The sequence below is a fragment of the Periplaneta americana genome, chromosome 16 (assembly GCF_040183065.1).
Source record: "Periplaneta americana isolate PAMFEO1 chromosome 16, P.americana_PAMFEO1_priV1, whole genome shotgun sequence".
Classification (NCBI taxonomy): Eukaryota; Metazoa; Arthropoda; class Insecta; order Blattodea; family Blattidae; genus Periplaneta; species Periplaneta americana.
The window spans coordinates 169,087,289-169,111,233 of record NC_091132.1 but is presented as its reverse complement, the minus strand read 5'-3'; the positions used below and the strand labels follow the sequence as shown (position 1 = coordinate 169,111,233).

Here is a 23,945-nt window from a genome sequence, read left to right as displayed (position 1 = left end):
TACCGAAGACGATGCTGAGGATAGAGATTTGTGGAGAAACAAAATTTATTTTGATTAAGGATGATTGCTCCACTGTTTAACTTCCTCGTTGCTAATTTAAGATATTTGGCAGTCAAGAAGAATGTTACAACAGAATTCCTCTTTGGGCGGAAGTGTATGGTTTCTGTGGTAGATTAAGTGAAACTAATTAACCCTGACCAAGTATGTACCACTAAAAGGGAAGTAGACAGATAACGTCAATATCTGAATCTGGCAAGGCTGACCTTTCTATTAATATTCACTAATTTCCGACAACGAGACCAATAACTAGATAAAGTTACACATCAGCGTATTACTGGCACTTGCAGCGAGTTGAATCGGTGTTCTGCATTCAGAAGCAAGGTATTGTGAACATATTAGTCAGTTCTGAAAGAAATTATTAGCAATAATTTTATTCTGTAATTTCTGTCCACTTTTCTTTTATAGCAGATTGACGATTCCCGGCATTTTGCTATCTTTCAGATAATCAAAGATCTCTTAGTTATGTATACCGTAGACTGACTCTTAAAATTTATCAGCAGTAATGTCACAAGGGCTGATAGTTCTCCGATAATTTCACTGAGTTTAACTAATGTTTTTTGTCATGATAATCATAATATTGTGACCAGAAGTCGGTTTAAGGGGAGTTTGTCTTATTGCCCACATTCAAGTACTCACCAATATTACAGATATTATTCTGTAGGACAAATTAATAAAAATATCTTTAATACTCTTTCATTTTGTTTAGTGCTGTGTGTACACACTTTAAGCTTTAAAATACAAGAAGAATTGTTACTCTAGAGCAGTGGCGGCTCGCATCCTCAACAGTTGCTGAAGCTCTTTCATTAAGTTAACCCATGAGTGAAATTTGTAAATCCGAAACTATTCAGTCAATCCTTATAAAATTTTTACCACACATATTCATTGATTGCAATAAAAAACTGACAAAGTTTCATCCTCCTAGGGCAAATAGTTTCTGAGTAATAAAATATTTACTGTTTTTTATAACTATGCTACAAATTGCCCCCTGCGTTGTAATTTTATTTGAAATGTTTTGATTTTTCGTCAGGACATCCCCCATGCATATGGTTCTTTAATTTGCTATCAAGTTTTTGTGTAATGTTATTAATTTGACTTGTGGAATTTTTTTCTTTTGTGATATTGCATTTTTCACTCATGGCTTACCTTAAGGAACATGATGTACGACTTACCTATTTTTTTTTTTTTTTTTGTAGATTAAGTTTATTCGTCTGTCTTTACAGATGAAGAATTTGTCACTGATATCGTCATGAAATGGCTGCTTCTCAATCAGATCATGTGGCAAGTCCTTGTGAATGGAGATGCACGCCAATGATGGTAATCTCCCTTGTGCCATTGAATTGCGAAGATTTGTCTTTATGCGGTTGAGTGCAGAAAAACTTCGCTCCACTGAAACGCTTGTTGGCGGTAATATCACAATGAGGGAAAAGAGCCTATAGGTTTCTTCAATACGTCTTTGATTTCTGTTACAAGTTTTAGTGCTTGTATCCGGGGAATGTTCTGTTATTCATGATCTGTATAGAGAAGCTCTAGTACCGTTTTCAAACGACTTACTTGGAACAAATTTGGGAAAGTCTTTTGTAGAGTGGCGAAAGTATTAGAAGGAAAAACTTTTGAATACGGTACTGAAGAAATGTTGAATTATCGGCAAGATAGCAAAACTGAAGCTGTTCAATGTCTTGAAATCTAGTGTTAACTTGCATCAAAATGACGTCAAGTATTTCAAACAATAATTATTTGTACTTCTGAAAAAGTTCACCTTCTGACTTAACGTATTTCCGCCCTGAAAATTCATCCCTTTTTTAGCCTTTTCAAAAAAAACTAGTAAAAACTTCATCTGTTCTTTTTTGTTTAATCAACTTAGAAGTATTATTTAATTGTTTCTGACAAAAACTAAAGTCCAATGATTTCTTTTGAAGGATATCAAATAAAATGCTAGTGATCTGAATGATTTCATTGAAATTATTATTTTTGAAAGATTTATTGTATTCTGAACATAACTTCTCTTAGCAGAATGATGAAAAAATGACGGGATGCCACTAATATCAGCAAAAAAGACACGGCACTGGGACACCTGTTTGAGCGAGTCTTGTAATACCAGGTTCAATCTATGGGCCAAACAATGAATAAATATCGCCTGAGGTGCAAATTCTTTCACTTTCTTTTGTAATCCATTTAAGTGCCCAGACATCACACTTGCCCCATCGTAACATTGTCCTACAAGCTTTGTCTTATAGTCAAACGGCCCTAACACAATTTGCACCAAACTGAACAATGCTTCTTCGATTACAACTCGCATAAAAAAAACAAAATCGTTCCACCAATTCACCGTTTGTGTTTATAAGTCTTAAGGCAATTCACACGGGGATAGTTTACAGGAGTCAAGTGCTTGGAGCAAGTCGACTTTCCTTCAACTTTCCCCGTGTGATATGGTCGAGACAGTCAAGTTGTGACTTGGCGGTCAAGCAGAATTTGAGCTGACGACCCGTCAACTTTTGTGTCCACTTTCCCGTCACGTGACCAATTTGACTCCACCACTTCCCGCGTGTGAATACGAACTTGTAGCAACTTGGCAAGTAGAAAGTTTGTAGTGTTAGGCCTGTTGTCGAAGTAAATTAATAATTATTAATAATGAGCGCCCCTAAGTGGAATTCCAACGATATCATAAAGTTTTTGGAAGTGTATGAGAAGTGTGAACTTCTATGGACTATACCTAACAAAGAATACCTCAATAAAAACAAGCGGGAATTATTATTCCAGAAACTAGTCAGTGAACTCATGGAACAAAGTTTCGAAAACATAGACGTAGAAGTGGTTCGAAAAAAGTTAAAAACCCTTAAAACAGGACTCATTCCGAGATGCTTCCTGTATTCTGCAGGATCTTCTTCAGCTAATTCTTTCAACAAGGTATTAGATGCACCGTCCATAATTCCTCTACGAATCCATTTCTTAACCCATGTTCTCTTTTCCTTTTTTTCAAGAATATTTTGTAATTCGTACAATAACAAGGCGCCAATTAGCTGCACACATGCTTGAATATGTGCTGGTGGCATCTTCAGTTTCACCAAACTAAAAATGCCAGTTCACTATTGATTTTTATACAAGAATTCAAACACCACTGCGAATACAACATTCAGCGCGCGCTTTTTTTCAAGCATGATTTCAAGTTTAATGTCTCCGTGTGATCACAAATATAGCATCAAGTTTAGAGGCTTCAAGCACTTGACTCCTGTAAACTGTCCCCGTGTGACTCGGGTTTTACAGTCAAGGAGCACTGAGATTTTTGTGTGATATATGTTGTGTCGGCAATCTGAACTGAGAAAAAGTTTTAGCTGGAAACCGGTGATATTGTCAATTATGAGATTAATTTATGCTTAATCTACATAATAATTTTCTCCGACACTTTTTAACCGCCACAATAATGGTGGAGAACTATTACAGAGAACTAGGGGAACTATTTCAAAGTTTGTCAATTTCTTATATCTTTGGTTCTCACTTTTTTCGTGATTAGAAAGTTCGTTTACACGATCATAAAATCGTCCCAGGGCAGGTCATTCACTGCAAACCCAGCTTTCTCCACTCTTTCCTATTTTGTGCCTTCCTTTTCGTTTCTTCATATGACCCATTTATCTTAAATGTTTCCAGTTTTTCATGGGAAATATAAATGCGGTAGTCCACACCTGTAGAGTAACGGTTAGCGCGTCTGGCTGCGAAATCAGGTGGCCCGGGTTCGATTCCCGGTCGGACAAGTTACCTGGTTGTGGTTTTTTCCGGGGTTTTCCCCCAACCACATATGAGCAAATGCTGGGTAACTTTCGGTGTTGGACCCCGGACTCATTTCACCGGCATTATCACCTTCATCTCATTCAGACTCTTAATAACCTAACATGTTGATAAAGCATCGTAAAATAACCTACTAAAATAAAAAATAAACGCGGTAGCTTCCCGCTGCTTTCCACACACCACTCTCTCTTTCGCATCTTAAAGCCAAGAGCCAAGGGGCTCCGGCGTGGTGGTGAGGAGAGTGGATTTGACTAATTGGGCCCTCAGGACTTCTTCGAAATTCACCACAAGGGTTAAATATCAGTTATATCAGAGTTTTTGATCTGATCAGAGACCGGGAAATCCCAATTATTATTATTATTATTATTATTATTATTATTATTATTATTATTATTATTATTATTATTATTATTATTATTATTATTATAAAGGATATCAGTAATTAATTAGTTATGTTATTGGACAGTTTACTCTGAAACTTTCAAGCTGTTATTTTTTGTTTCGTGTTTGACAAGATGGTAGCCCTGCTCGCGTTGTGCCTGCTGCTATGCACGGCGTACGCCGTCTGTTCCCAGTGCGAGGTCCCCTTGACGTCTGGCATCAAGTTTTCCATCATCAGCGAGCGCAATCAGACTGGACAATGGACCGCAAAAGTGAGTCCAAAGGAGATTACTTGCGTCAGAGAATCTAGTGCTGGGTTCTGGAAACTTATTAATTGAGTTCTTAAGTTTTTACAGTCTTTTAGTGCTGGACTCTAGTCAGTCCACTAACGCTAATGGTTCCTTCTACAGGGTGATTGAGTAAAAGCGTGCAAAAATTAAACAACAAATAAATTATGGGATGCTCTACAGAACATTTTGAGATCGGGAACTTGGGATCTGGGGAGTCATGTTAAGGGAATATGGGCTCAAACATGTCTGTCGCTATCCCTTACTTTTTCTTCTTCATAATAAAGAGTTCGCGGGAAAAACGATGAATGTCACAGTTTTGTTAAGGTTGATGTCATTATCTAATTCAATGGATCACTACGAAATTTAATGTTGTTCTTATGAAAAATGGTAAAAAGGAGAATTATCACCACGAATACAGTAATCCTTTCCTTCATTTTCAATAGAAGCAGCACTACATCTTGCAGTTATAGACTCAATTAGATCGTTATCTAATCCTTAACAGAAATGTGACATTCGTTTTTCCCGCGAACTATTCATATTATCAACATTTGTTTATACTTATTATTTATATTTTTTTAATTATTTTCAAATCATTTTCTGAACTTCTTTTATTGTCATACCGTACACTATTCATTATCTTTTTTGTTTACTTTTTTGTACATCCAGATACATTGTAATATATTGTGTATTTTGTTCATAATGCTCATTGATTGTATTGTATTTTTCTGTATGTGAACATTATGGTCGCAAAAGACCCAGCAGTTATGCGGCCTAAAATAAATCTTTAAAAAATCTGTGTTAACAATGTAGGCCTGCCTACAGGTGCTTGAAATGACGGACACCAACATTTACTGTTTACAGGTAAAATTATTATTTAGGCCTACATTTAAAATGTAATTCTAAATTCACATTTATTATTGCATTGTCACTTTTTTTGTCTAGGCAAATCCTTCATGTTTTGTTTGTTGACTTTTCGTCCACAAGGCGGCTCTGCTATCACATTACAAAACATGGAGTCAATGACATTCCCTTTCGTAGCGTTTGAGTATTTAATGGTAATGCAATGCAGTGATAAGGGTATGTGCTGTTGAGTTCTGGTGAAACATTTCAATTTTTACCATTTTCCCATTTCGTCTGCAAGGAATATTTGTGCAACATTGCATTCCATTACTGGAATTACAGGTGACCTAAATATAAATTCTTTTAAAGGGCCGTAACCTAACCTGACCTGACCTGACCGTGAGATAATTACCTTTAATTGCAGTTCCCGGATATGAAAGTTTTTACATTTTTCTATTTAGGAAATCAGATTTCTCAAAAACTAAGTAAGATAATGGAATGACATTTTTTCTACACATTTTAAACACTGTATTCTATGAAAATATTACATTGATTTTTATGCTCGACCATTCCGAAATGTAGTAATTATACACCTGGTAGCAGTCCTTTAATGCATGTCATTAAAGTACACCTATTCATTAAAGTTCAGGTTTTCGAATAATCTCGGATATGCAATCGAAAGATAATGCGGGAAACGTCACGGAGGCTGGAAATCCAATACTGTCGCAGAAGGTTATGTTCTGTTACTATAATAATTAGCTTTAATTGTAAATAATATTCAAATAAATTCAATTTGTCATCTCGTTTTTCAATTCTAAATCAATTTCCAGGTTATACCAAAATTAGTTCATGTTATTCTCTATATCAAGGTCTATGACATTTGTTCCTCGGAAAAAATCAATACTTTCGCGTCTGCGCACATCTCACACGAGGTATGCACAAGGTCACTTCCGATCTTGAGTCAGATACAAATAAAATGATACTTCTGAATAATTTCAAGTTAGAAATATGGTCGCGTATAAAAAGTCGAATGAAACTTGCCTATAATGGTAATTAAGATGCTCGTATGAAAATTATGAAACTCGCTTGCGCTCATTTCATAAACAAACATACTTGCGTCTTAATTACTATCATTATAGGCTCGTTGCATAATGTACTATTATGTCACTTAAAAAATGCAGCCAGTATAATTTTTATGCATGAGTTCAACAAAGAAATTTTTAAAAATTCTTTAACAATAATTTTTTAATTCTAAACCACAAATGATGATAAAAAAACAAATACACAATAATATTATTGAATGATTCAACTATGGTAGATGATGTTAAGCCATACAAAAAAAAAGGTTTTATTCATTCATGTGTAACCTTATTTATTCGTAAGATATACCTTTTGTTATTTAACATTTTATGAACCAAATTTGCAAACCATAAAATCTGAAAATTTCAACATCATCTAATCTTAATGACAGGAATTAGTGATCCAAATTTAATTCAAATTAGTTAAAAATTGTGGAAGTCTTAAAACTCAGTAATGCATAACCTTAACTCAGAGATTATATGAAAATAAAATTGTAGAATGTAAATAAATGTAAACTAGCTTACTTATTTACTTACAAATGACTTTTAAGGAACCCGCAGGTTCATTGCCGCCCTCACATAAGCCCGCCATCAGTCCCTATCTGAATAAGATTAATCCAGTCCGTAGCATCATATCCCACCTCCCTCAAATCCATTTTAATATTATCCTCCCATCTACATCTCGGCCTCCCCAAAATCTATTTCTCTCCGGCTAACAATCTATATACATTTCTGGATTTGCCCATACGTGCTACATGCCCTGCCCATCTCAAATGTCTGGATTTAATGTTCCTAATTATGTCAGGTGAAGAATACAATGCGTGCAGTTCTGTGTTGTGTAACTTTCTCCATTCTCCTATGACTTTATCCCTCTTAGGCTCAAATATTTTTCTAAGCACCTTATTCTCAAACACCCTTAACGTCTGTTCCTCTCTCAAAGTGATAGTCCAAGTTTCACAACCATACAGGACAACTGGTAATATAACTGTTATATAAATTCTAACTTTCAGTTTTTTTTTTAAGCAGACTGGATGACAAAAGCTTCTCAACCGAATAATAACAGCATGTCTGGGTTTAATTTCCTTCCAAGTGTATTTATATTTGTTACTGTTGCTCCAAAGTATTTGAATTTTTCTAACCTTTCAAAGGATGAATTTCCATTTTTTTTATAAATGTAAACAATATTTGGAAATATATGTAAATAAATATGATTAGGAAGCGTAAATAATGGATTCAGATCATACAAAAGATAGTAGACGACAACGATAGACATGTTTAAGCTCATATGTCATTAATCTGACTTCACAAATCCCAAGTTCTTCATCTCAGAATATTCTGTGGAACATCCTTTATTTCCTGTTTAATTTTTAACGCTTTACTGAACCAACCTGTGTAAACCTAACTTACACAGTGCATCAAACCTAAGGACCAGCACTCTTTTCGTCTCTTGGCACCACAGATCATGAGCTTTTATGGATAACTTTCATGCAGTTTCACTGCATTACAGTCTGGCAAGTGATCTTTCGCGTAAATGTGGATTATTTATTTAAGCAAATGGAGAGAATGTTGTTGTTACAAGCCTCCTGCATTACATTCTGTTCTCAAGGTGCACTGATATATTCGCTGCAGCTCTTCCTCGCTAATTTTGCCCTATTAGCTGTGTGCAACTTTCCTTCTTATCGAGAACGGAACTGATTTCTTGCTGCCTATTATATAATTTAGCAGCACAGTGTTTCGATGGTTGAGGAGATTCGACAGTAGCACAGATTCTTATAAAAATCTTTATTACAATTTCGGAGGAATGATGCTCTGCTTCCTATGTGACAAACAAAAATCTGAGGCGATCTATCAGGAATCGAATGCTGGCCCTTCTATGAAATGCCCTCATTCAATTCAGCTACCATCTTTCCTTGTTGAGTTTCCTTCCCTTTGAAAAGGATATTTGTTGCCTGATATCACAGTCACTTCTCTCTTGCATCACTTCTGTAGTGTTGAGACATACAGAAACACAAAATGCACAGTTACCGGTACATTTGTTTGTTTTGCAGGTAAAGCAAGAACTGGGCGAAGTGGCAGGCAAACGTGTGAGCGGTCCGTGGAACCTGGATGTTGGCATCAAGTCCGTCCAGTGTGAGAACAACGAGAACGTCGTGATGGAGGCGTCGATTACAGGTAATGCGTTCGAAACCCTGAAACATTCCTCCATATACTGAAAAGCACGAATCACACTCCTCTTTCTGCGCTGCCGATAATTTGCACTTCGCGCGTCTTTTGTTCTAGCCCCCGTGTTCTTTATATAGAATTCCCTGCAAAAGTTGTCATTATTGTTATAAAGATTTGTAGAGGTAAGTCGTTAAGAGAACTGGTACAGAGTTTTGAAACTATTAAAGTTTTTTTATTTAATTTCTTTGAAATTCGGCAGGTTTGTTGCATCCGTACTTTTAAATAACATTACCAAATTTCTTCTAGTTTCATTCATTAGTTCCTTAGATATTAATTTTCACGTATTTTAATATTTAATTACTGGTATACGTAAATTCAAAACATCCTTATGGCTTCAGAATTGTTTTTGCTTTTAGAATTGTTCTGTGAAGGACTTACATTTCATAATAAAGAAAACTGTGGATGGATTTTTAAATTTGAAAATTTGTTCATGAGATAAAATATTTTTTACAAATCATAATTTTTGCTTCTTAATTTTCTTTAATTTTTACAAGTTAAAAATTCATATCATGAAAAGTTTGACTCCATGCACAGCTTTGTGTATTGCAATATGATGAATATTCTTGTAAAATTAATGTAAATTGGTGCAAATGGAAGCTGCTAGAAACTTTATTATTGACCATAAACCTTGTTTCAGGAAATGCACTTTTTAGTGGGTGTGGCATTTTAAAAACAGTCGTCAGAGCTTTAAAAGTAGAGGGCGGGGTAAATATAGGACAGCAATGTTAAACAATGTGTAAGGTAATGTTCATGTAAGGAAAAAAAAAAAAAAATTATTTTTACCATTTTGACCAAAAGTTCAGTCCAGGTGTCCCTTAAGCGACACTATTGTAATGCTATCATTGGCACCTGAATTTTATGTATTTACATATTTTAGCCTCCTTATATATATTTAGCCAAGAGAAAAAAATGACCGGGAATCACACTAAAAAACCCTTATTCCGAAATGTAAGTTACATATTCTGATATGTATTAAATATTTTACAAATTTTCAACTATATTGCTTCAAACACTTCGGGTGTACTACAAGGAGTAACCTGAGCTGCTGCCAGGAAGTCAATGCTGCAATGACTAAGAAACTTTTAATAGAAAAAGGAGCATCTTCTGCGGATCTCTGGAAAAAGAGCTAAGGAAGAGACTAGTGAAGTGCTCCGTGTGGAGCATAGCAATTTACGGGTACTAAATGGCCGTTCTGCCTCCCATGAAGAACTCGGCAACACGATCATAAGTCTCACTGGAATTTCCATATTATTGGACAATTTCCTGCAGTAAAATGCGTGTGTGTATCTAATGCTCTGGATTTAACAATGAAGTCATCATCCTTCTTGCTTCCCAATATTTTGATAGAAGGTCCGCAAATGTCCTAAGAGTTTCACAATTAGCCAGGTGCTCCATCTCCATGTCCTCTTCTCTGGTGCACAGTAAGCATTTAGGTGAATTCAGTACTCCAATACGATGGAGGTGTTTACTGAGGCAATCATGACCAGTAATCAATCTAAACATGGCCACGGCAGATCAGGAATTAGTTTTGGATCTTTGAATGATTCTTTCCATTTTGAATTTTGATGTTTTGCCTGTTCGCTGTAACTTATTCTTTTTATGACTCGCTTTATTGATTCATATGGGAACTTGAAATTTGTTTTTAAGTTGATATAAGTTCCTTTCTTTGCTGCTTTCTCATTACCGTTCAGTCCGCAGTGGGCCGGGATCCATTGGAAGACCACTTTTTTATTTAGCATTTGAATTTGTTTTACCATGCAGTAAAATGTAAAAATGTATTATAGTACAGTACCTACGGCATTTTAGGCCTACTGTTAATTTTAATTTGTAGTGCTTTATATATCTTCGAAACTTGACAACAAAGTAAATAAAACATTAAATAATTAATTGATGAACTAGTGGACTTACTCGTGTTAACACGAGTAAGTCCACTAGTTCATCAATTAATTATATTCAAGTGTTAAAAGTGGTGTACGCAAGATTCAAAAATGGATTAAATAATTATAATTTTTAACCACTTTAAATAAAACTAAGTAGCCTGCACCAGTAATTTATATAACATTATGATCATTACTACCACCACCACCAAATGAGACATTTTAACTACAGATAGGGCCTAATTTGAATATCATACAGAGGTGTGAAAATTATTAGAATAACCTTAATTTTAAAGGTTTTTTAATAGTTCCTTCACAAATATTCATTGAATTGATGAATATTGTATATAATATTACTATACTGATGTAGGATATATTTACTACTAACAATGCCGGAAAGCATTGTTGTACATTGGTATTTTTCTTATTTTACAATTGTTATGGGAATTCAGAAATTATTATATTATGTTGGCGGAATTGGAAACATCAAAAATTAATTAAGAAATGCTTTAAACAAATTGTTCTTTGCGTTTACATTGTTGTGAAGGTTCAAATGAACGTATACATCTGTTTTGTGCATATAATTTTTTATGTTTCTAATTCCGCCAACATAATATAATAATTTCTGAATTCCCATAACAATTGTAAAATAAGAAAAATACCAATGTACAACAATGCTTTCCGGCATTGTTAGTAGTAAATATATCCTACATCAGTATAGTAATATATACCAATATTCATCAATTCAATTAATATTTGTGAAGGAACTATTAAAAAACCTTTAAAATTAAGATTATTCTAATAATTTTCACACCTCTGTATATGCATTGCAAAATATTATGCGATGTACAATTTAGCGTACCTTGTATCAGGAGACAATCCTATGGAAACATCGAGTACAGCAGAAGGAATCTTAGCAGACTTTCTACTTCTACATTTTTAGTTCCACACTGAGTGACTGTAAATCAAGTTAAGGGTAGATATTTAAGTCACTGGGAATTTCAGTGCTGACCCTGCCTGTTATGGTGTTCTCTGTGCATTCCGCAGTCCCTCTTGATCGAAACATGTTTTTAATCCTTTGGAAGCAGCATCAATGACTAAAGTACTCAAAATGATTCTTCGCCCAACAGTTGATCTTGGGGTAAGACCACAAAGGGAAAAAACACTAGAAGAGAGGGATTCGATCCGGTGCTGAGGATTGAACTTCGGCATAGCTCAGTGGTTAGAGCGCTTGATACGTAGAACCAAGGACCCGGGTTCAATCCCCGGTGCTGGAGCAAATTTTTATCCTCTAATAATTAATGATACCATAACAGATAATTTTTTAATTAATCTTTACATAGATTCTTCGCCCAACAGTGCATATATATATATATATATATATATATATATATACTGTGGAATCCCGGCCACCTAGTCACTCAATTGAGTGCGTTCCTTGTATAATGGCAGTTGACTTAATATATGTCAACACATATGTCGATCATGGGGTAAGGTCACTAGAAAAACACTAGAGGAGGGGGATTCAATCCAGTGCTGAGGACTGAACTTCGGCGTAGCTGAGTGGTTAGAGCACATGGTATGTAGAACCAAGAACCCGGATTTGATCTTTGGCGCCGGAGCGAATTTTTCTCTTCTAGTAACTAATGTTGCCATAACAGATAAAATCTGCAGGACTAAAAAATTCATCTTTACGTACTTACCATCAAGTTTAATTTCTTGAACAATTCCACGGTCCCTAGGAAGAACATTGTAACTGACATTTTGAAGAATTCGAGTTTTAATCGTAGACCTGAAGGTTTCATAACAGACCATCTGTGGAATAAATATGATTAAAATCGGCTGGATATTTGGGCAGTAATCGCGCAATATTGAAATATTGTAACCAACATTCATACATTTTATACGTAGAATAGTATTGTATCTCACTTAAGAATTATCGACTGCCTCCTTTCGCAATAATGTCCCGTTAAAACTATTGTAAGTGCCACAGTTACTATAGTCGTCTCCGAATGAATAATTGAATCAGTGTATGCAATTTAAAAGTATTGTATCTGCATTCTGCAACAACATGCAGACCTATAATAATCCGAGGCACGACAGCCCATGGAGGACCATGACCAACGAGACCAGCCGGCAGCTGGCCTCACGTCCACATGCCGAAGGAGATGTAGACGATCATCCAACCAGAATGCAGGTATCGTGTGGTTAACACGATGACCCCCCAAGCCGTTATAGCTGGCTTTCATAACCGGATTTCGCTATCGTAGCTCCCCAAGTGCATCACGATGCTGGGTGGGCACCGGTTCCATACACTGGCCGAAATTTCATGAGAAAATTTCTTCCCCCATGAGGACTCCAACCAGCGCGCATTTCGTAACGTGAGTCCTAGGCAGGATGTTTGCAAAGGAGTGTATCTAAGTTTGATTTTGCTATATTTTGTTGTTACTTACTATATAGTGTGTTTTTGAAAACTTTGGCTTAAGAATGAAATATGCAAGTAACTATCGTGTGACCACATTCATAACTAAAAATAGAGAAGTCCTCCTTGCACCAACAATATAGGACGTCCATAGATTCTATATAATCCAGCATATGGTCCGTGTGGCTCTGGTTTGTTGCACTATTAAGGCACGGTTATTACAAACCTATCTAAAGTTTACCTGTATTCTAGATTTGTTAGTAACTGCAAGCTTGCTCCTCAGTCTTGACATTTTATTTTGAAGCTCATTTAGCTCTGTAATGGTTTTAAGTTATAACTAAACATATTCTTATAAATGAGTTCTATACTTTTAAAATAATTTTTAAATGAAAAAGGTGAGTTTTTAACATCTTCTCCACCGTCTGAAATTTCCAGAGTAGCCTATTATAAAACATTTTCCATACTTGGGTCTGAGGGCGAATATTTCGATTCAGATTATTCATTGAGATCCAAGTTTAGTCTCCCTACTGACAACACAACATTAACTATAATATTGTGTTGTAGTACTTCAACTAATACAATCATGATTCGCTTTTTGAATGTTGCTAATTTCATAAGAAAAAATTGCGGTATAACTATTTGCCTGATTTAGATCATATCCAATACCTACAAATCAGTGTAGCAGAAAATTAAATCATGAAATATAATATAATTGCAGAGATTGCATATAAATCACTAGTTCGTCCAGTAATGTAATATGGTGCTGCATGTTGGGATCCTTACAGATTAGAACATATTAAGACACTGGAAAAATGCAAACACAGGCTCTTAAGTGTTGTCGGAAAAATTCACCATTAAAATGGGACACACTCACGGACAGGAGAACGCGAATTCGATTATGCGCAACGTTCAAAACATACAGAGGTAAGCCTGCCTGGAGAGAAATAAAAAATAGGTTGCAGCCGCCAAATTACTCTTCAAGGAACGACCACTCATATAAATTGAGGCAAAGAAGGCAGAGGACGGACACTGGAAAGTTTTCTTTTCTGAATCGTACTATCAGGGACTGGAATGCTTTACCTGCAGACTTACTAAAGGCTTTACCAACAACCAAAAATGCATTTAAAAATAGGCTTAAAGACCTTACTAATAGACGGTAATTATACACAGTATTTAAAGGGTGTAAATGATATGTTGTTATTGAAGTGTTGTATCAGTGAAGAATTATGTTGTGTCAGTGAAGTGTGTTGTGTCAGTGAAGTGTGCTGTGTAAGTGAAACGTGTTCCTGTCAGTGAAGCTTTATAGTTTATAGTGGCAGTGCAAAGTATTTGAACAGTGAAATGTTTTTGAAGTGTTAGTGAAATCAAGATAGAATCAGTGAAATGTGTCGTAGTTCCAGTGCAGTGAGTGAGTTGACAGCGAAATGAGTGTAATGTTGAAAGGTACTTGTGCAGATATGAACATATCGTACTCGTGGGTTTTAGTTCGATCTTAGTTTTAAGATACAAATTAGATTTATTTCAAATGTTACTTTAAGTGATCATGCTTCATTTAATTTAGTATATTCCCTGTTGTTATTGTTATTATTATTATTATTATTATTATTATTATTATTATTATTATTAATTATTGTTAGTATTAATTATTAGTATTATTATTAATTGTATTATTAATTAATAAGTTTATTATTGTCATTATTGAGTGGAATTAGTTACCACTGCCACCGGGTATATACCCATTGCAGTGTGAATAAATACATAATAATAATAATAATAATAATAATAATAATAATAATAGTAATAATAATAATAATAATATCTACTAGAGAGTTCAAAAAAAATTTTCCGAGTTGCTCTACTAATTCAGCAGACAATTGTGACACGACAGGAATTCTTATATAGGCTGTGCTATTAATTTTTTTCACAGGACCCCCGCCAGGTCTCGGCCCTGACTACAAGCTGATCCATAACCTGGGGTACTACAAGATGCACACTGAGGGCAAGCCATGGTACGATGCCGTCCGCATCTGCGCCGAGGAAGGCGCCCACCTCGCCATTCTAAACTCAGAACGTGAGGTGCAGGAGCTGCTGAAAATGTGGGCCCCCTTCAAGAACCACTTCCCTGGCTTCGAGGACGAGTTAGCCTTTATTGGATTCCACGACTTCAAAACTGCAGGGCAATTCGTCACGATATTTGGTGAGCAGATGATGTTGAAAGGCCTCCATGCATGCATTCTCAAAAGATCACGCTCCAAAACGAACAGCACTGGAAAGGAATGCTAGACTTATATTACTGTAGTTGAGTGAAGCAGAAACCAGAACATAAACTTATATTTTTATAATGTAATTATATGTTCACTGACGCCTTTTTTATATAAAAATACTTACTTACTTACTTACTTACTCACTTACTTACTTACTTACTTACTTACTTACTTACTTACTTACTTACTGGCTTTTAAGGAACCCGGAGGTTCATTGCCGCCCTCACATAAGCCCGCCATTGGTCCCTATCCTGAGCAAGATTAATCCAGTCCCTACCATCATATCCCACCTCCCTCAAATCCATTTTAATATTATCTTCCCACCTACGTCTCGGCCTCCCCAAAGGTCTTTTTCCCTCCGGCCTCCCAGCTAACACTCTATATGCATTTCTGGATTCGCCCATACGTGCTACATGCCCTGCCCATCTCAAACGTCTGGATTTAATGTTCCTAATTATGTCAGGTGAAGAATACAATGCATGCAGTTCTGCGTTGTGTAACTTTCTCCATTCTCCTGTAACTTCATCCCTCTTAGCCCCAAATATTTTCTTAACAACCTTATTCTCAAACCTTATGTTCCTCTCTCAAAGTGAGAGTCCAAGTTTCACAACCATACAGAACAACCGGTAATATAACTGTTTTATAAATTCTAACTTTCATATTTTTTGGCAGAAGACTAGATGACAAAAGCTTCTCAACCGAATAATAACAGGCATTTCCCATATTTATTCTGCGTTTAATTTTCTCCCGAGTGTCATTTATATTTGTTACTGTTGCTCCAAGATATTTGAATTTTTCCACCTCTTCGAAAGATAAATCTCCAATTTTTATATTTCCATTTCGTACAATATTCTGGTCACGAGACATAATCATATACTTTGTCTTTTCGGGATTTACTTCCAACCCTATCGCTTTACTTGCTTCAAGTAGAATTTCCGCGTTTTCCCTAATCGCTTGTGGATTTTCTCCTAGCATATTCACATCATCCGCATAGACAAGAAGCTGATGTAACCCATTCAATTCCAAACCCTGCCTGTTATCCTGAACTTTCCTAATGGCATATTCTAGAGCGAAGTTAAAAAGTAAAGGTGATAGTGCATCTCCCTGCTTTAGCTTATACAAAATACAAGTTCAAAATGATTTTCGTTATTTTTATATAATATTCAAAAGGCTGGCATAGATTCTCACAAAATGTTTCCAAATTGGTGAAAGAAAGCCGATATATTTTCTCGTAATTCCACAGTCAAATTGTTGTCGGTGGATTCTCCATAAAGATGCACTATTTAATATAGCCCATATGTAGGTAATGGGTGACATAAAGTCATACAAAAGTGATAGATAAGAAAAATATGTTTCACGTAATATTACAGTATGCTTTGCCCAAAGTTTTTTCTGGAGCACAGAGGTCATATGGCTGGTGAAACATTTCATGAATGCCATCTGAACCATGTTTCAGACTTGGGCTATTTGCATATCCAGGTCCGTATCTTCATACGGAAGAAAATAATACTCAACATTAACACTCCTTCCTTTGTATTGTAGGTATTGTTAACTGTGTTCGTTTTGGCACAAACCGTATTATATAAGAAACATTTCCGAACAGAATATTAGGCTGTCAGCTACATATACCACACTACTCATTTCTTCATCTCTAGAGACATATTCAATTGAGATCTGTACGCATCACTTAATCCATTGCAACCTTCATATGTTTCTCACTGGTGAAATAGGAAAATGTTCTCATGACAAGTCATTTAAATCATTCACTTATAAATTAATTCATAGGCACTGGATAAGAAAAAATTCCGTCCAATACTCTAATACAAATCTCTGTAGACAGGCTATATTGATATTATTATAATTTATGTAAATCATTCTCCGTTAAATTGACTTGTAGATACTGAATGTGAACAATAACCTTTCCTGTAGTTTAGTAGAAATCGCTGTACACAGACAGACTAGTACTAAAATTATTATATTTCATGTACATCATTCCCTGATAAATTGACTCGTAGATACTGAATATGAACAAAATCCGTCCAATAGTTCAGTAGAAATCGCTGTACACAGACAGACTAGTACTAAAATTATTATATTTCATGTACATCATTCCCTGATAAATTGACTCGTAGATACTGAATATGAACAAAATCCGTCCAATAGTTTAGTAGAAATCGCTGTACACAGACAGACTAGTACTAAAATTATTATATTTCATGTACATCATTCCCTGATAAATTGACTCGTAGATACTGAATATGAACAAAATCCGTCCAATAGTTTAGCAGAAATCGCTGTACACAGACAGACTAGTACTAGTATATATTATCTGTACAGCAGTTTAACAGAAATCACTGTATACAGTGAGGTGTTATGTTCAAAACCTCTTTATCTTTACGAAGAGTGCCGAGAAATGCATTTCTCTATTTTGCAGTATAGTGCTTACCTTCCTGCCAAGGACAACAGAATGGTAAGTTGAATGCGGATGTGAAGTTCTGACTTTTGTCTGCAGGGCAGCCATTAACTTCCCAGGGATACTTGAAGTGGGCTCCAAATGAGCCCAGCAACGGACAAGGCGAATTCTGTGGTATGCTGCAACGAAATGGGGAGCTGCATGAAGGGTATTGCTTCCACGACATCGTGTTCTTCTGTGAGAGGGAGCTGTAGTGAGGTCCACGTGTACCAGTAAGTGAGAGTGTGTTACAGATGTCGGCACAGACAGCGTGAGATATTTGATTCTTTTATGTTTGATTAATAGCCACATCTCTGTTTGGGTGTCTTCAAATTTATTTTACCTATGTACCAATATGTTTTGTATTCGTTACATATTTCAACAAGTGTCATTTCAAGTTGACGAATTAATAAAGTAAATGAATTAGACTTGATAAATTCATTTGAATTTCTAGTTTTATTTTTTCCGTCAACAGTTTAATTTCTTATAACATGAAACTCTTATTCTAAGATCAAGGGAGAAAACATTACGGAAGTTTCAAAATCTGATGTCACTTGCTTAATTATGTCGTCTGTGTATAACAGTTTCACGAATCCACTTAAGCAAAGGGTTTTAAGAGATAATGACAATAACTCTTCTAATGTATTTGTTATGCTTTAGTGAGCAAACCTCTGGAATGGAAAAACCCGTGAAGCATGGAAATGTAAGTCGTGAGTAGGGAACGGATTTCCAGATGCCAAAGAAGATAGATTTAGGACTTCATAAAATCCAATTTAGGACTTCCATTTTAGGTGGAATTTATGCACAAAGACCTGCTGCTGATCTGAAGACTCAGATTATATCAGGGAAAGAGGCTGATTGCTGATTGGTCAGTTTCATTTCGCATAGCGGTGGTGCATTGACGCGAAAACTAATGTGTAAGATCTCGCCCCATCTGTACAATCTACCTTCTCTTTTATGCCAGGCTGGATTTTTCCAAACGAACTTTGGTTCCAGTGAAGTGTTGTTTCAGCACAATGTACACTTAGCGGCAAAAAGAATGGGCCGGCCGACAATTTCTAAGTTCCAGATACATAACATTGCGCATGCTCGTCTCGTCAAAGCCGTAGTTCACCAGGTAACAAATATTTAAACCATTTAAATTTGCTGTATTTTGTTTAAGAGTCTAAAATATGTAATAAAATCGAATGGCGCGTTGATTCTAGATACATCAGGGCCCTTGAAGAGTGAAATAATAATAAAATTGATAAATACAAAATCGACCGGAGCGAATATGAACAGGAAAACCATGTATTATGCCGAACCGATATTAACAGTCACAGTAGCGTAAGTCGTTATGGCGTTGGTCTATTGAACACGTTGATAGTAATAGCTCAAGGTTCTAATCTCCCCCAATCTTCTTTTTTTATTACAAATTTGCCATCATATATGCCTCGCAAAGCTATAATTATGTGGCAATATGTCTTAGAATATGCCCAAACTCTAATAAATATTAAACTCCCTCTCTCTTTCAAGCAATACTGCTATCTGTTAATACAACGTTCTGTCTCGTCATTACGCTTGAAGATGGCACAAAAACAATAACTCATTGCCCTGGTTCGCATAGGTTATTCTGCCTATGCTACTCTCCGACAGGACTTCGATTGAAGAAATGTCATTTTCTCTGACGAGGTAATTGTCTCCAATAGCAACGATAGTACTGCCCTAGTTTATTGTATGAATGGCCACCGATATGATGAAGGCTTCGTGAGACGAATTATTAACAAGTCGGGTTGCGTGAGGGTCGCGTGTTGGGGGTGGATGTCATACGATGGGGCAGGACTTCTAGAACGCATGCAAGGGCGGTTTACGGCAGAAGTCTACGAACACATTTTGGCAAATGTAATGATCCCTTCCGCCCGAAAACGATATCCAGAAGAAACACTTTTCTTCCAGCAGGATAATCATCCGATACACACCACCAACCGGATTCAAAGATGGTTTACGAGGAGGCGTGATATCGACCCAGTCGACTTGCCTCCAAATTCACCAGATATGAATCCGATTCAAAATTTGTGGGCTGCAGTCAAAAGGATCCTACGCTCTAATTGGACAGAACAACCATCCATTCAGACACATGAGGAATTGTGGGACAGAGTTATAGATGCGTGGGAGGAGATGGCCATGAATTTAGACCTGTTCCATAATCTTGTGGACTCCATGCCGCGCAGAATGAGGGCAGTTGTTGACGCAGGTGGTTTGTGGACGAGATACTAGTCCCCACCACAGCCTTGTTTTGTTAATATATTAACAAATTGTTTGTTTTTGTTAATTTCATTATTTATTTGTGTTTGATATGCGTCCGGTTTTTAGGATGTGAAACAAGTATTTTTGTTTATATGGGCCAGGTCTCACCTATTAATAGCCCACAGGTGATGGGCAATAATATTTTTACAAGGCAGGCATAACGAAGTTTGTTAACAAATGCCAGTTCACATTTAAACTAATAAATTAAGTAAAAGTTAAAATAAAAAAGTAATAATTTTACCGTACCAGGAGGTGAACTCACAACCTCTGGTACAGATGTCAGACTTCTTACCACTGGGCCACACACAGCTCGTAAGGTTTACTACATTATAGATGGACGGCTTCAATGAAGAGACACCACAGCAATGCCTTGCAGTGGGTTACGTTTACACGAGTGAACCGCGCGACAGAACTTAGCATTTCTATCGACCAAGAGCCCATTCTTTTTGCCGCTCACACGTCTGCAATCGCGGTTACTAAGCTATACAAACTACGATTCGAATTGTTGCCGAACACGCTCCCTACTCACCAGATTAAGGTTGCGCCCGGAGTGCGATGTTGTGGTGAAAATTCACTGTCTATCAAATAAATTTAAAAGTGAGCATCTGTATCAGGCATACAATGACGCAAGCAAGTAAGCTCTGTGGTAGTGTTCAAGTTTCAGCGCGCTTCTCTTTTCGCCGATCAGACACTAGCCTCTCACACTACGCCAACAATCACCAACAATGAAAGATGACGTAAATACAAAATTACAACAATTCTGATATGATAATATATTTCTGAAACATGACTTCAATCAACCATTTTCAATTAACTTTTGTCATTAATAAAGTTTTGTAGCAGTATTTTAATGGAACCTGAATGCATAACAATGGAACAATTTCAAATTTAAAGCTCAATATTCACTTCCTTGGTCCTTCACAAGTCAGTTCGTACAGCTTTATAGTGCAGTGCAGTCTGTTATGCGAAGTGCGGAAATTTGTGCGAGTTTTTTTTTTCCTTGTTTTTTTAGTATCGTGTTGTGTTCACTATGAATCCGGCAAAAAGATACTTTAGTTATTTTCGTGAAGAATGGTTGACAAATGATAAGTACAGGGACTGGCTAGAAAAAGGAGAGGATGAACTTTTGATGCAGCTGTAAACTGTGCAATGTTTCATTTACAGTAAAGTAAGATGGCGTTAAAGTTGTTAATAAGCATTTGTGATTATAGAGGCACAAAGAACATTACAGAGTACAAAGTAGGAATAATTCTATTCTGAAATTTATGCCCCCACGATATTCAGTTGATCATGATAAAGTTACAGCAACTGAGTTGGCTTTAACATTGATAGTGTGAAACATCACCACTCCTACAATTCACAAGATTGTGGTATTAAACTTTACTCTTGTGTTTTCAATGACTCTTCAGTAGTGAAGTTGTGCGCGAACCAAAAGTGAAGCCTTAGGTTATAAGTAGTTTACCATTCTCACAAGAACTCAATAAATGGCCAATTTTAAAGGTAGTGATAATAACACTGATACAAGACAAACATAAAAATCAGTGTTGCAAACTTCGGGTGTCTTTTTTCGAAAAAGCTACGGTTCCTAATAATGTTAATAATAATGCGACATATGTTAGCAATTCCAGCAAGTAACGCGCATGTGGAAATGGTGCTTACTGTCGAGAATGGTCTGTGGACAGGTGACAGGAACAGAATGTCAACAGAAATAATGAAAGTGGAAATTTGTATTAAAATGAACTTGAGTGTAAGCTGTCAGGAATTCTACAAAACAGCCTTGGAAAACAAGAGACTTCTAGAATTTGCAAGGAGCTCCAAGAAATACAAATTTTAAGGTAAGTCTACGTCAATTTTTAATACAGTAAAGATTTAATTATTGCTGAATTTTAAACAATTTTATAACTTTTTTATGAGACTGAAAAAATTAAATAATGTGCATTTAAGATAGCAATCTGCCAATCTGACATTAAAATTAAGGAACTTCTTGAAAACGTTTTTTTTTTTTTTTTTTTTCATTATTTCAAATATTAATTTATCCATGAAATCAAATCCGACATTGTTGAACTTTTAACCGATTCTTTAACTTGCAATACAAAATGAAATGTAGCCTAATAAAAATGAATAATAATCAGCGCTTTTTTTCAGCCGGAACGTGTTCCGATAAACTTTTTGTCATTACAAATTCCAACGAGATATATTTTATAAGCGAAATTGAAAATTAAAATTGCCGCCACTGCTGAGTCCAAGAGTTTACATTTTGTCATCATTATCGTAGATGCAAAAGTAACTCATGCAATCTAGTGCTGCCATCTTCCGTTATTGATCCTGAAACTATAGCTCGAAATCGCAAAATTTCCGTTATGCTTAAAATCGATCTTCATGCATATTTTGTTTAATTCTCATTATTATTATTATTATTATTATTATTATTATTATTATTATTATTATTATTAAAATCGATCAGCTCCGTTTGGAACATATTGTAATTTAAGGTATGTAGGCCTAATATTTTTAAACCTAAGTTTTTGTTGTATAATGTGATCGAGTGATAGAGTTCCGGTAAACTTTTTTCCAGAAAAAAAAAGCACTAATAATAATAATAATAATAATAATAATAATAATAATAATAATAATAATAATAAATTTTATGGACATCTTAAATCTCCGGGTTTTGCGATAGTTCAACCTGACAACCCTATACCAGATCTCGCACTTTCGGACTTCTTTGTTTTCCAAGCTCTCAAAATTCAGCTGGGCAGAAATTTTCGCCAAATCAAAAAATTATCGCAGGAGCAGAAGAAGACATTTTTGCAGACCTCGAGGAATCTATAAATACAAGGAGTGTACCAAGTGTGTGAATCTTAGGGGAAATATGTTGAGAAGTAAACACTGTTTCAGAACAATCCTAGTTTAATCTTGATCTTACGATGTTGGATTAATCCTAGTTTAATTTGTCAGGCTATGAAGTTTTCAAACGACTGCTGTAAGCAGTGTTGCCAACAATTAACTCAAAGTCGCCAAATGAAATTTTAAATGTCGCTAAATTCAATTTTACAACTAGAAAAGGCGTATCTAAAGAAACGGGTAAGATTAACAAATTAACATCATCCATGTCCTCCTCTTCTACTGTAGCTGCAAGGATTCATATAGGCCGGAAGTGGAACCTAAATTCGCATCAGTATTTCCGTAGAAAACACTAATGAAATTTTGATACGAGTACCAAGGTTTTCCCGAAATCCACAAGGTGTTCCTGGAGTGAGCTATAGGCCTAGCACTAGTTGTTTTGATATGAATTCTGTTGCGTAGTTTTTGTTTTACTGACAAGTTAGATTGGCTGAATAGACGTTCTGTCTCAGCATTCGAATAGGTTAGAGGATGATACGACCTTATCAAACACAGAATTAATAACGCGATAATTTCGTTAGTGGATTTCCCGAGAGGTCATGATTCGTCGTACAGGGATGTTCTTATAACGTTTTCAAATTATACCAAGGAAAATATTTTCCTATATAATAATATAAATAAAAGTCAAAATACAAAATTAATGTTCCCAGATACATATTGAAAACAGTTAAAATTGTTAAACGTAAAAATTGCTAACTTTGTCGATACACTCCTTAAAAATTGCTAGATCTAGCGACTTGCTGCTAAAGATGGCGACACTGCTTAAGAGCACTGTTGCCAACACATTAATTGTATCCCCCGTCAGTATAACACCGGGAAACCCGTCAGAAACCGTCAAAATTAAAAAAACAATCAATAAATAAGACCCATTCAATATATCTATATACAAATAAAAAGCAAATTTTAACACAACTTAATTACCTATCTTGATTAAAATATTAATTCGTTAACCTCTGACTTGTTTGCTATGAGAGAATCTGAAACAGGGGATTCTTTAACACGGTACGGCATAGTTCAATCCCCCCAAAATTAAACAAATAAAATGACAGCACCTAAAAAAAGTCAAAAGACTATATAAATCATAATT

The 23,945-nt window shown here is 35.7% G+C and overlaps 1 protein-coding gene and 1 long non-coding RNA gene across 3 annotated transcripts; one reads left to right on the top strand and one right to left on the bottom strand.

Moving 5' to 3' along the window:
- Positions 1-224: 224 nt before the first annotated feature.
- LOC138691872 (hemolymph lipopolysaccharide-binding protein-like) lies at positions 225-18,109 on the top strand. 2 transcript variants are annotated; one of them, XM_069814434.1, is made up of 5 exons: positions 225-381; positions 4,356-4,493; positions 8,479-8,602; positions 14,880-15,149; positions 17,729-18,109. In XM_069814434.1, exons 2-5 carry the CDS (start codon positions 4,356-4,358, stop codon positions 17,881-17,883), a joined length of 687 nt encoding a protein of 228 aa, XP_069670535.1. In that variant the 5' UTR covers positions 225-381; the 3' UTR covers positions 17,884-18,109. The 2 variants fall into 2 exon arrangements, with proteins under 2 accessions (XP_069670535.1, XP_069670534.1); XM_069814433.1 differs by lacking the exon at positions 225-381 and adding an exon at positions 1,297-1,374.
- LOC138691874 (uncharacterized) lies at positions 9,418-13,148 on the bottom strand. Its single transcript, XR_011329974.1, has 3 exons — positions 12,984-13,148; positions 12,234-12,345; positions 9,418-9,916 (listed from the first exon to the last, which is right to left on the bottom strand). It is a non-coding gene; the product is annotated as an uncharacterized lncRNA (long non-coding RNA).
- Positions 18,110-23,945: the final 5,836 nt, after the last annotated feature.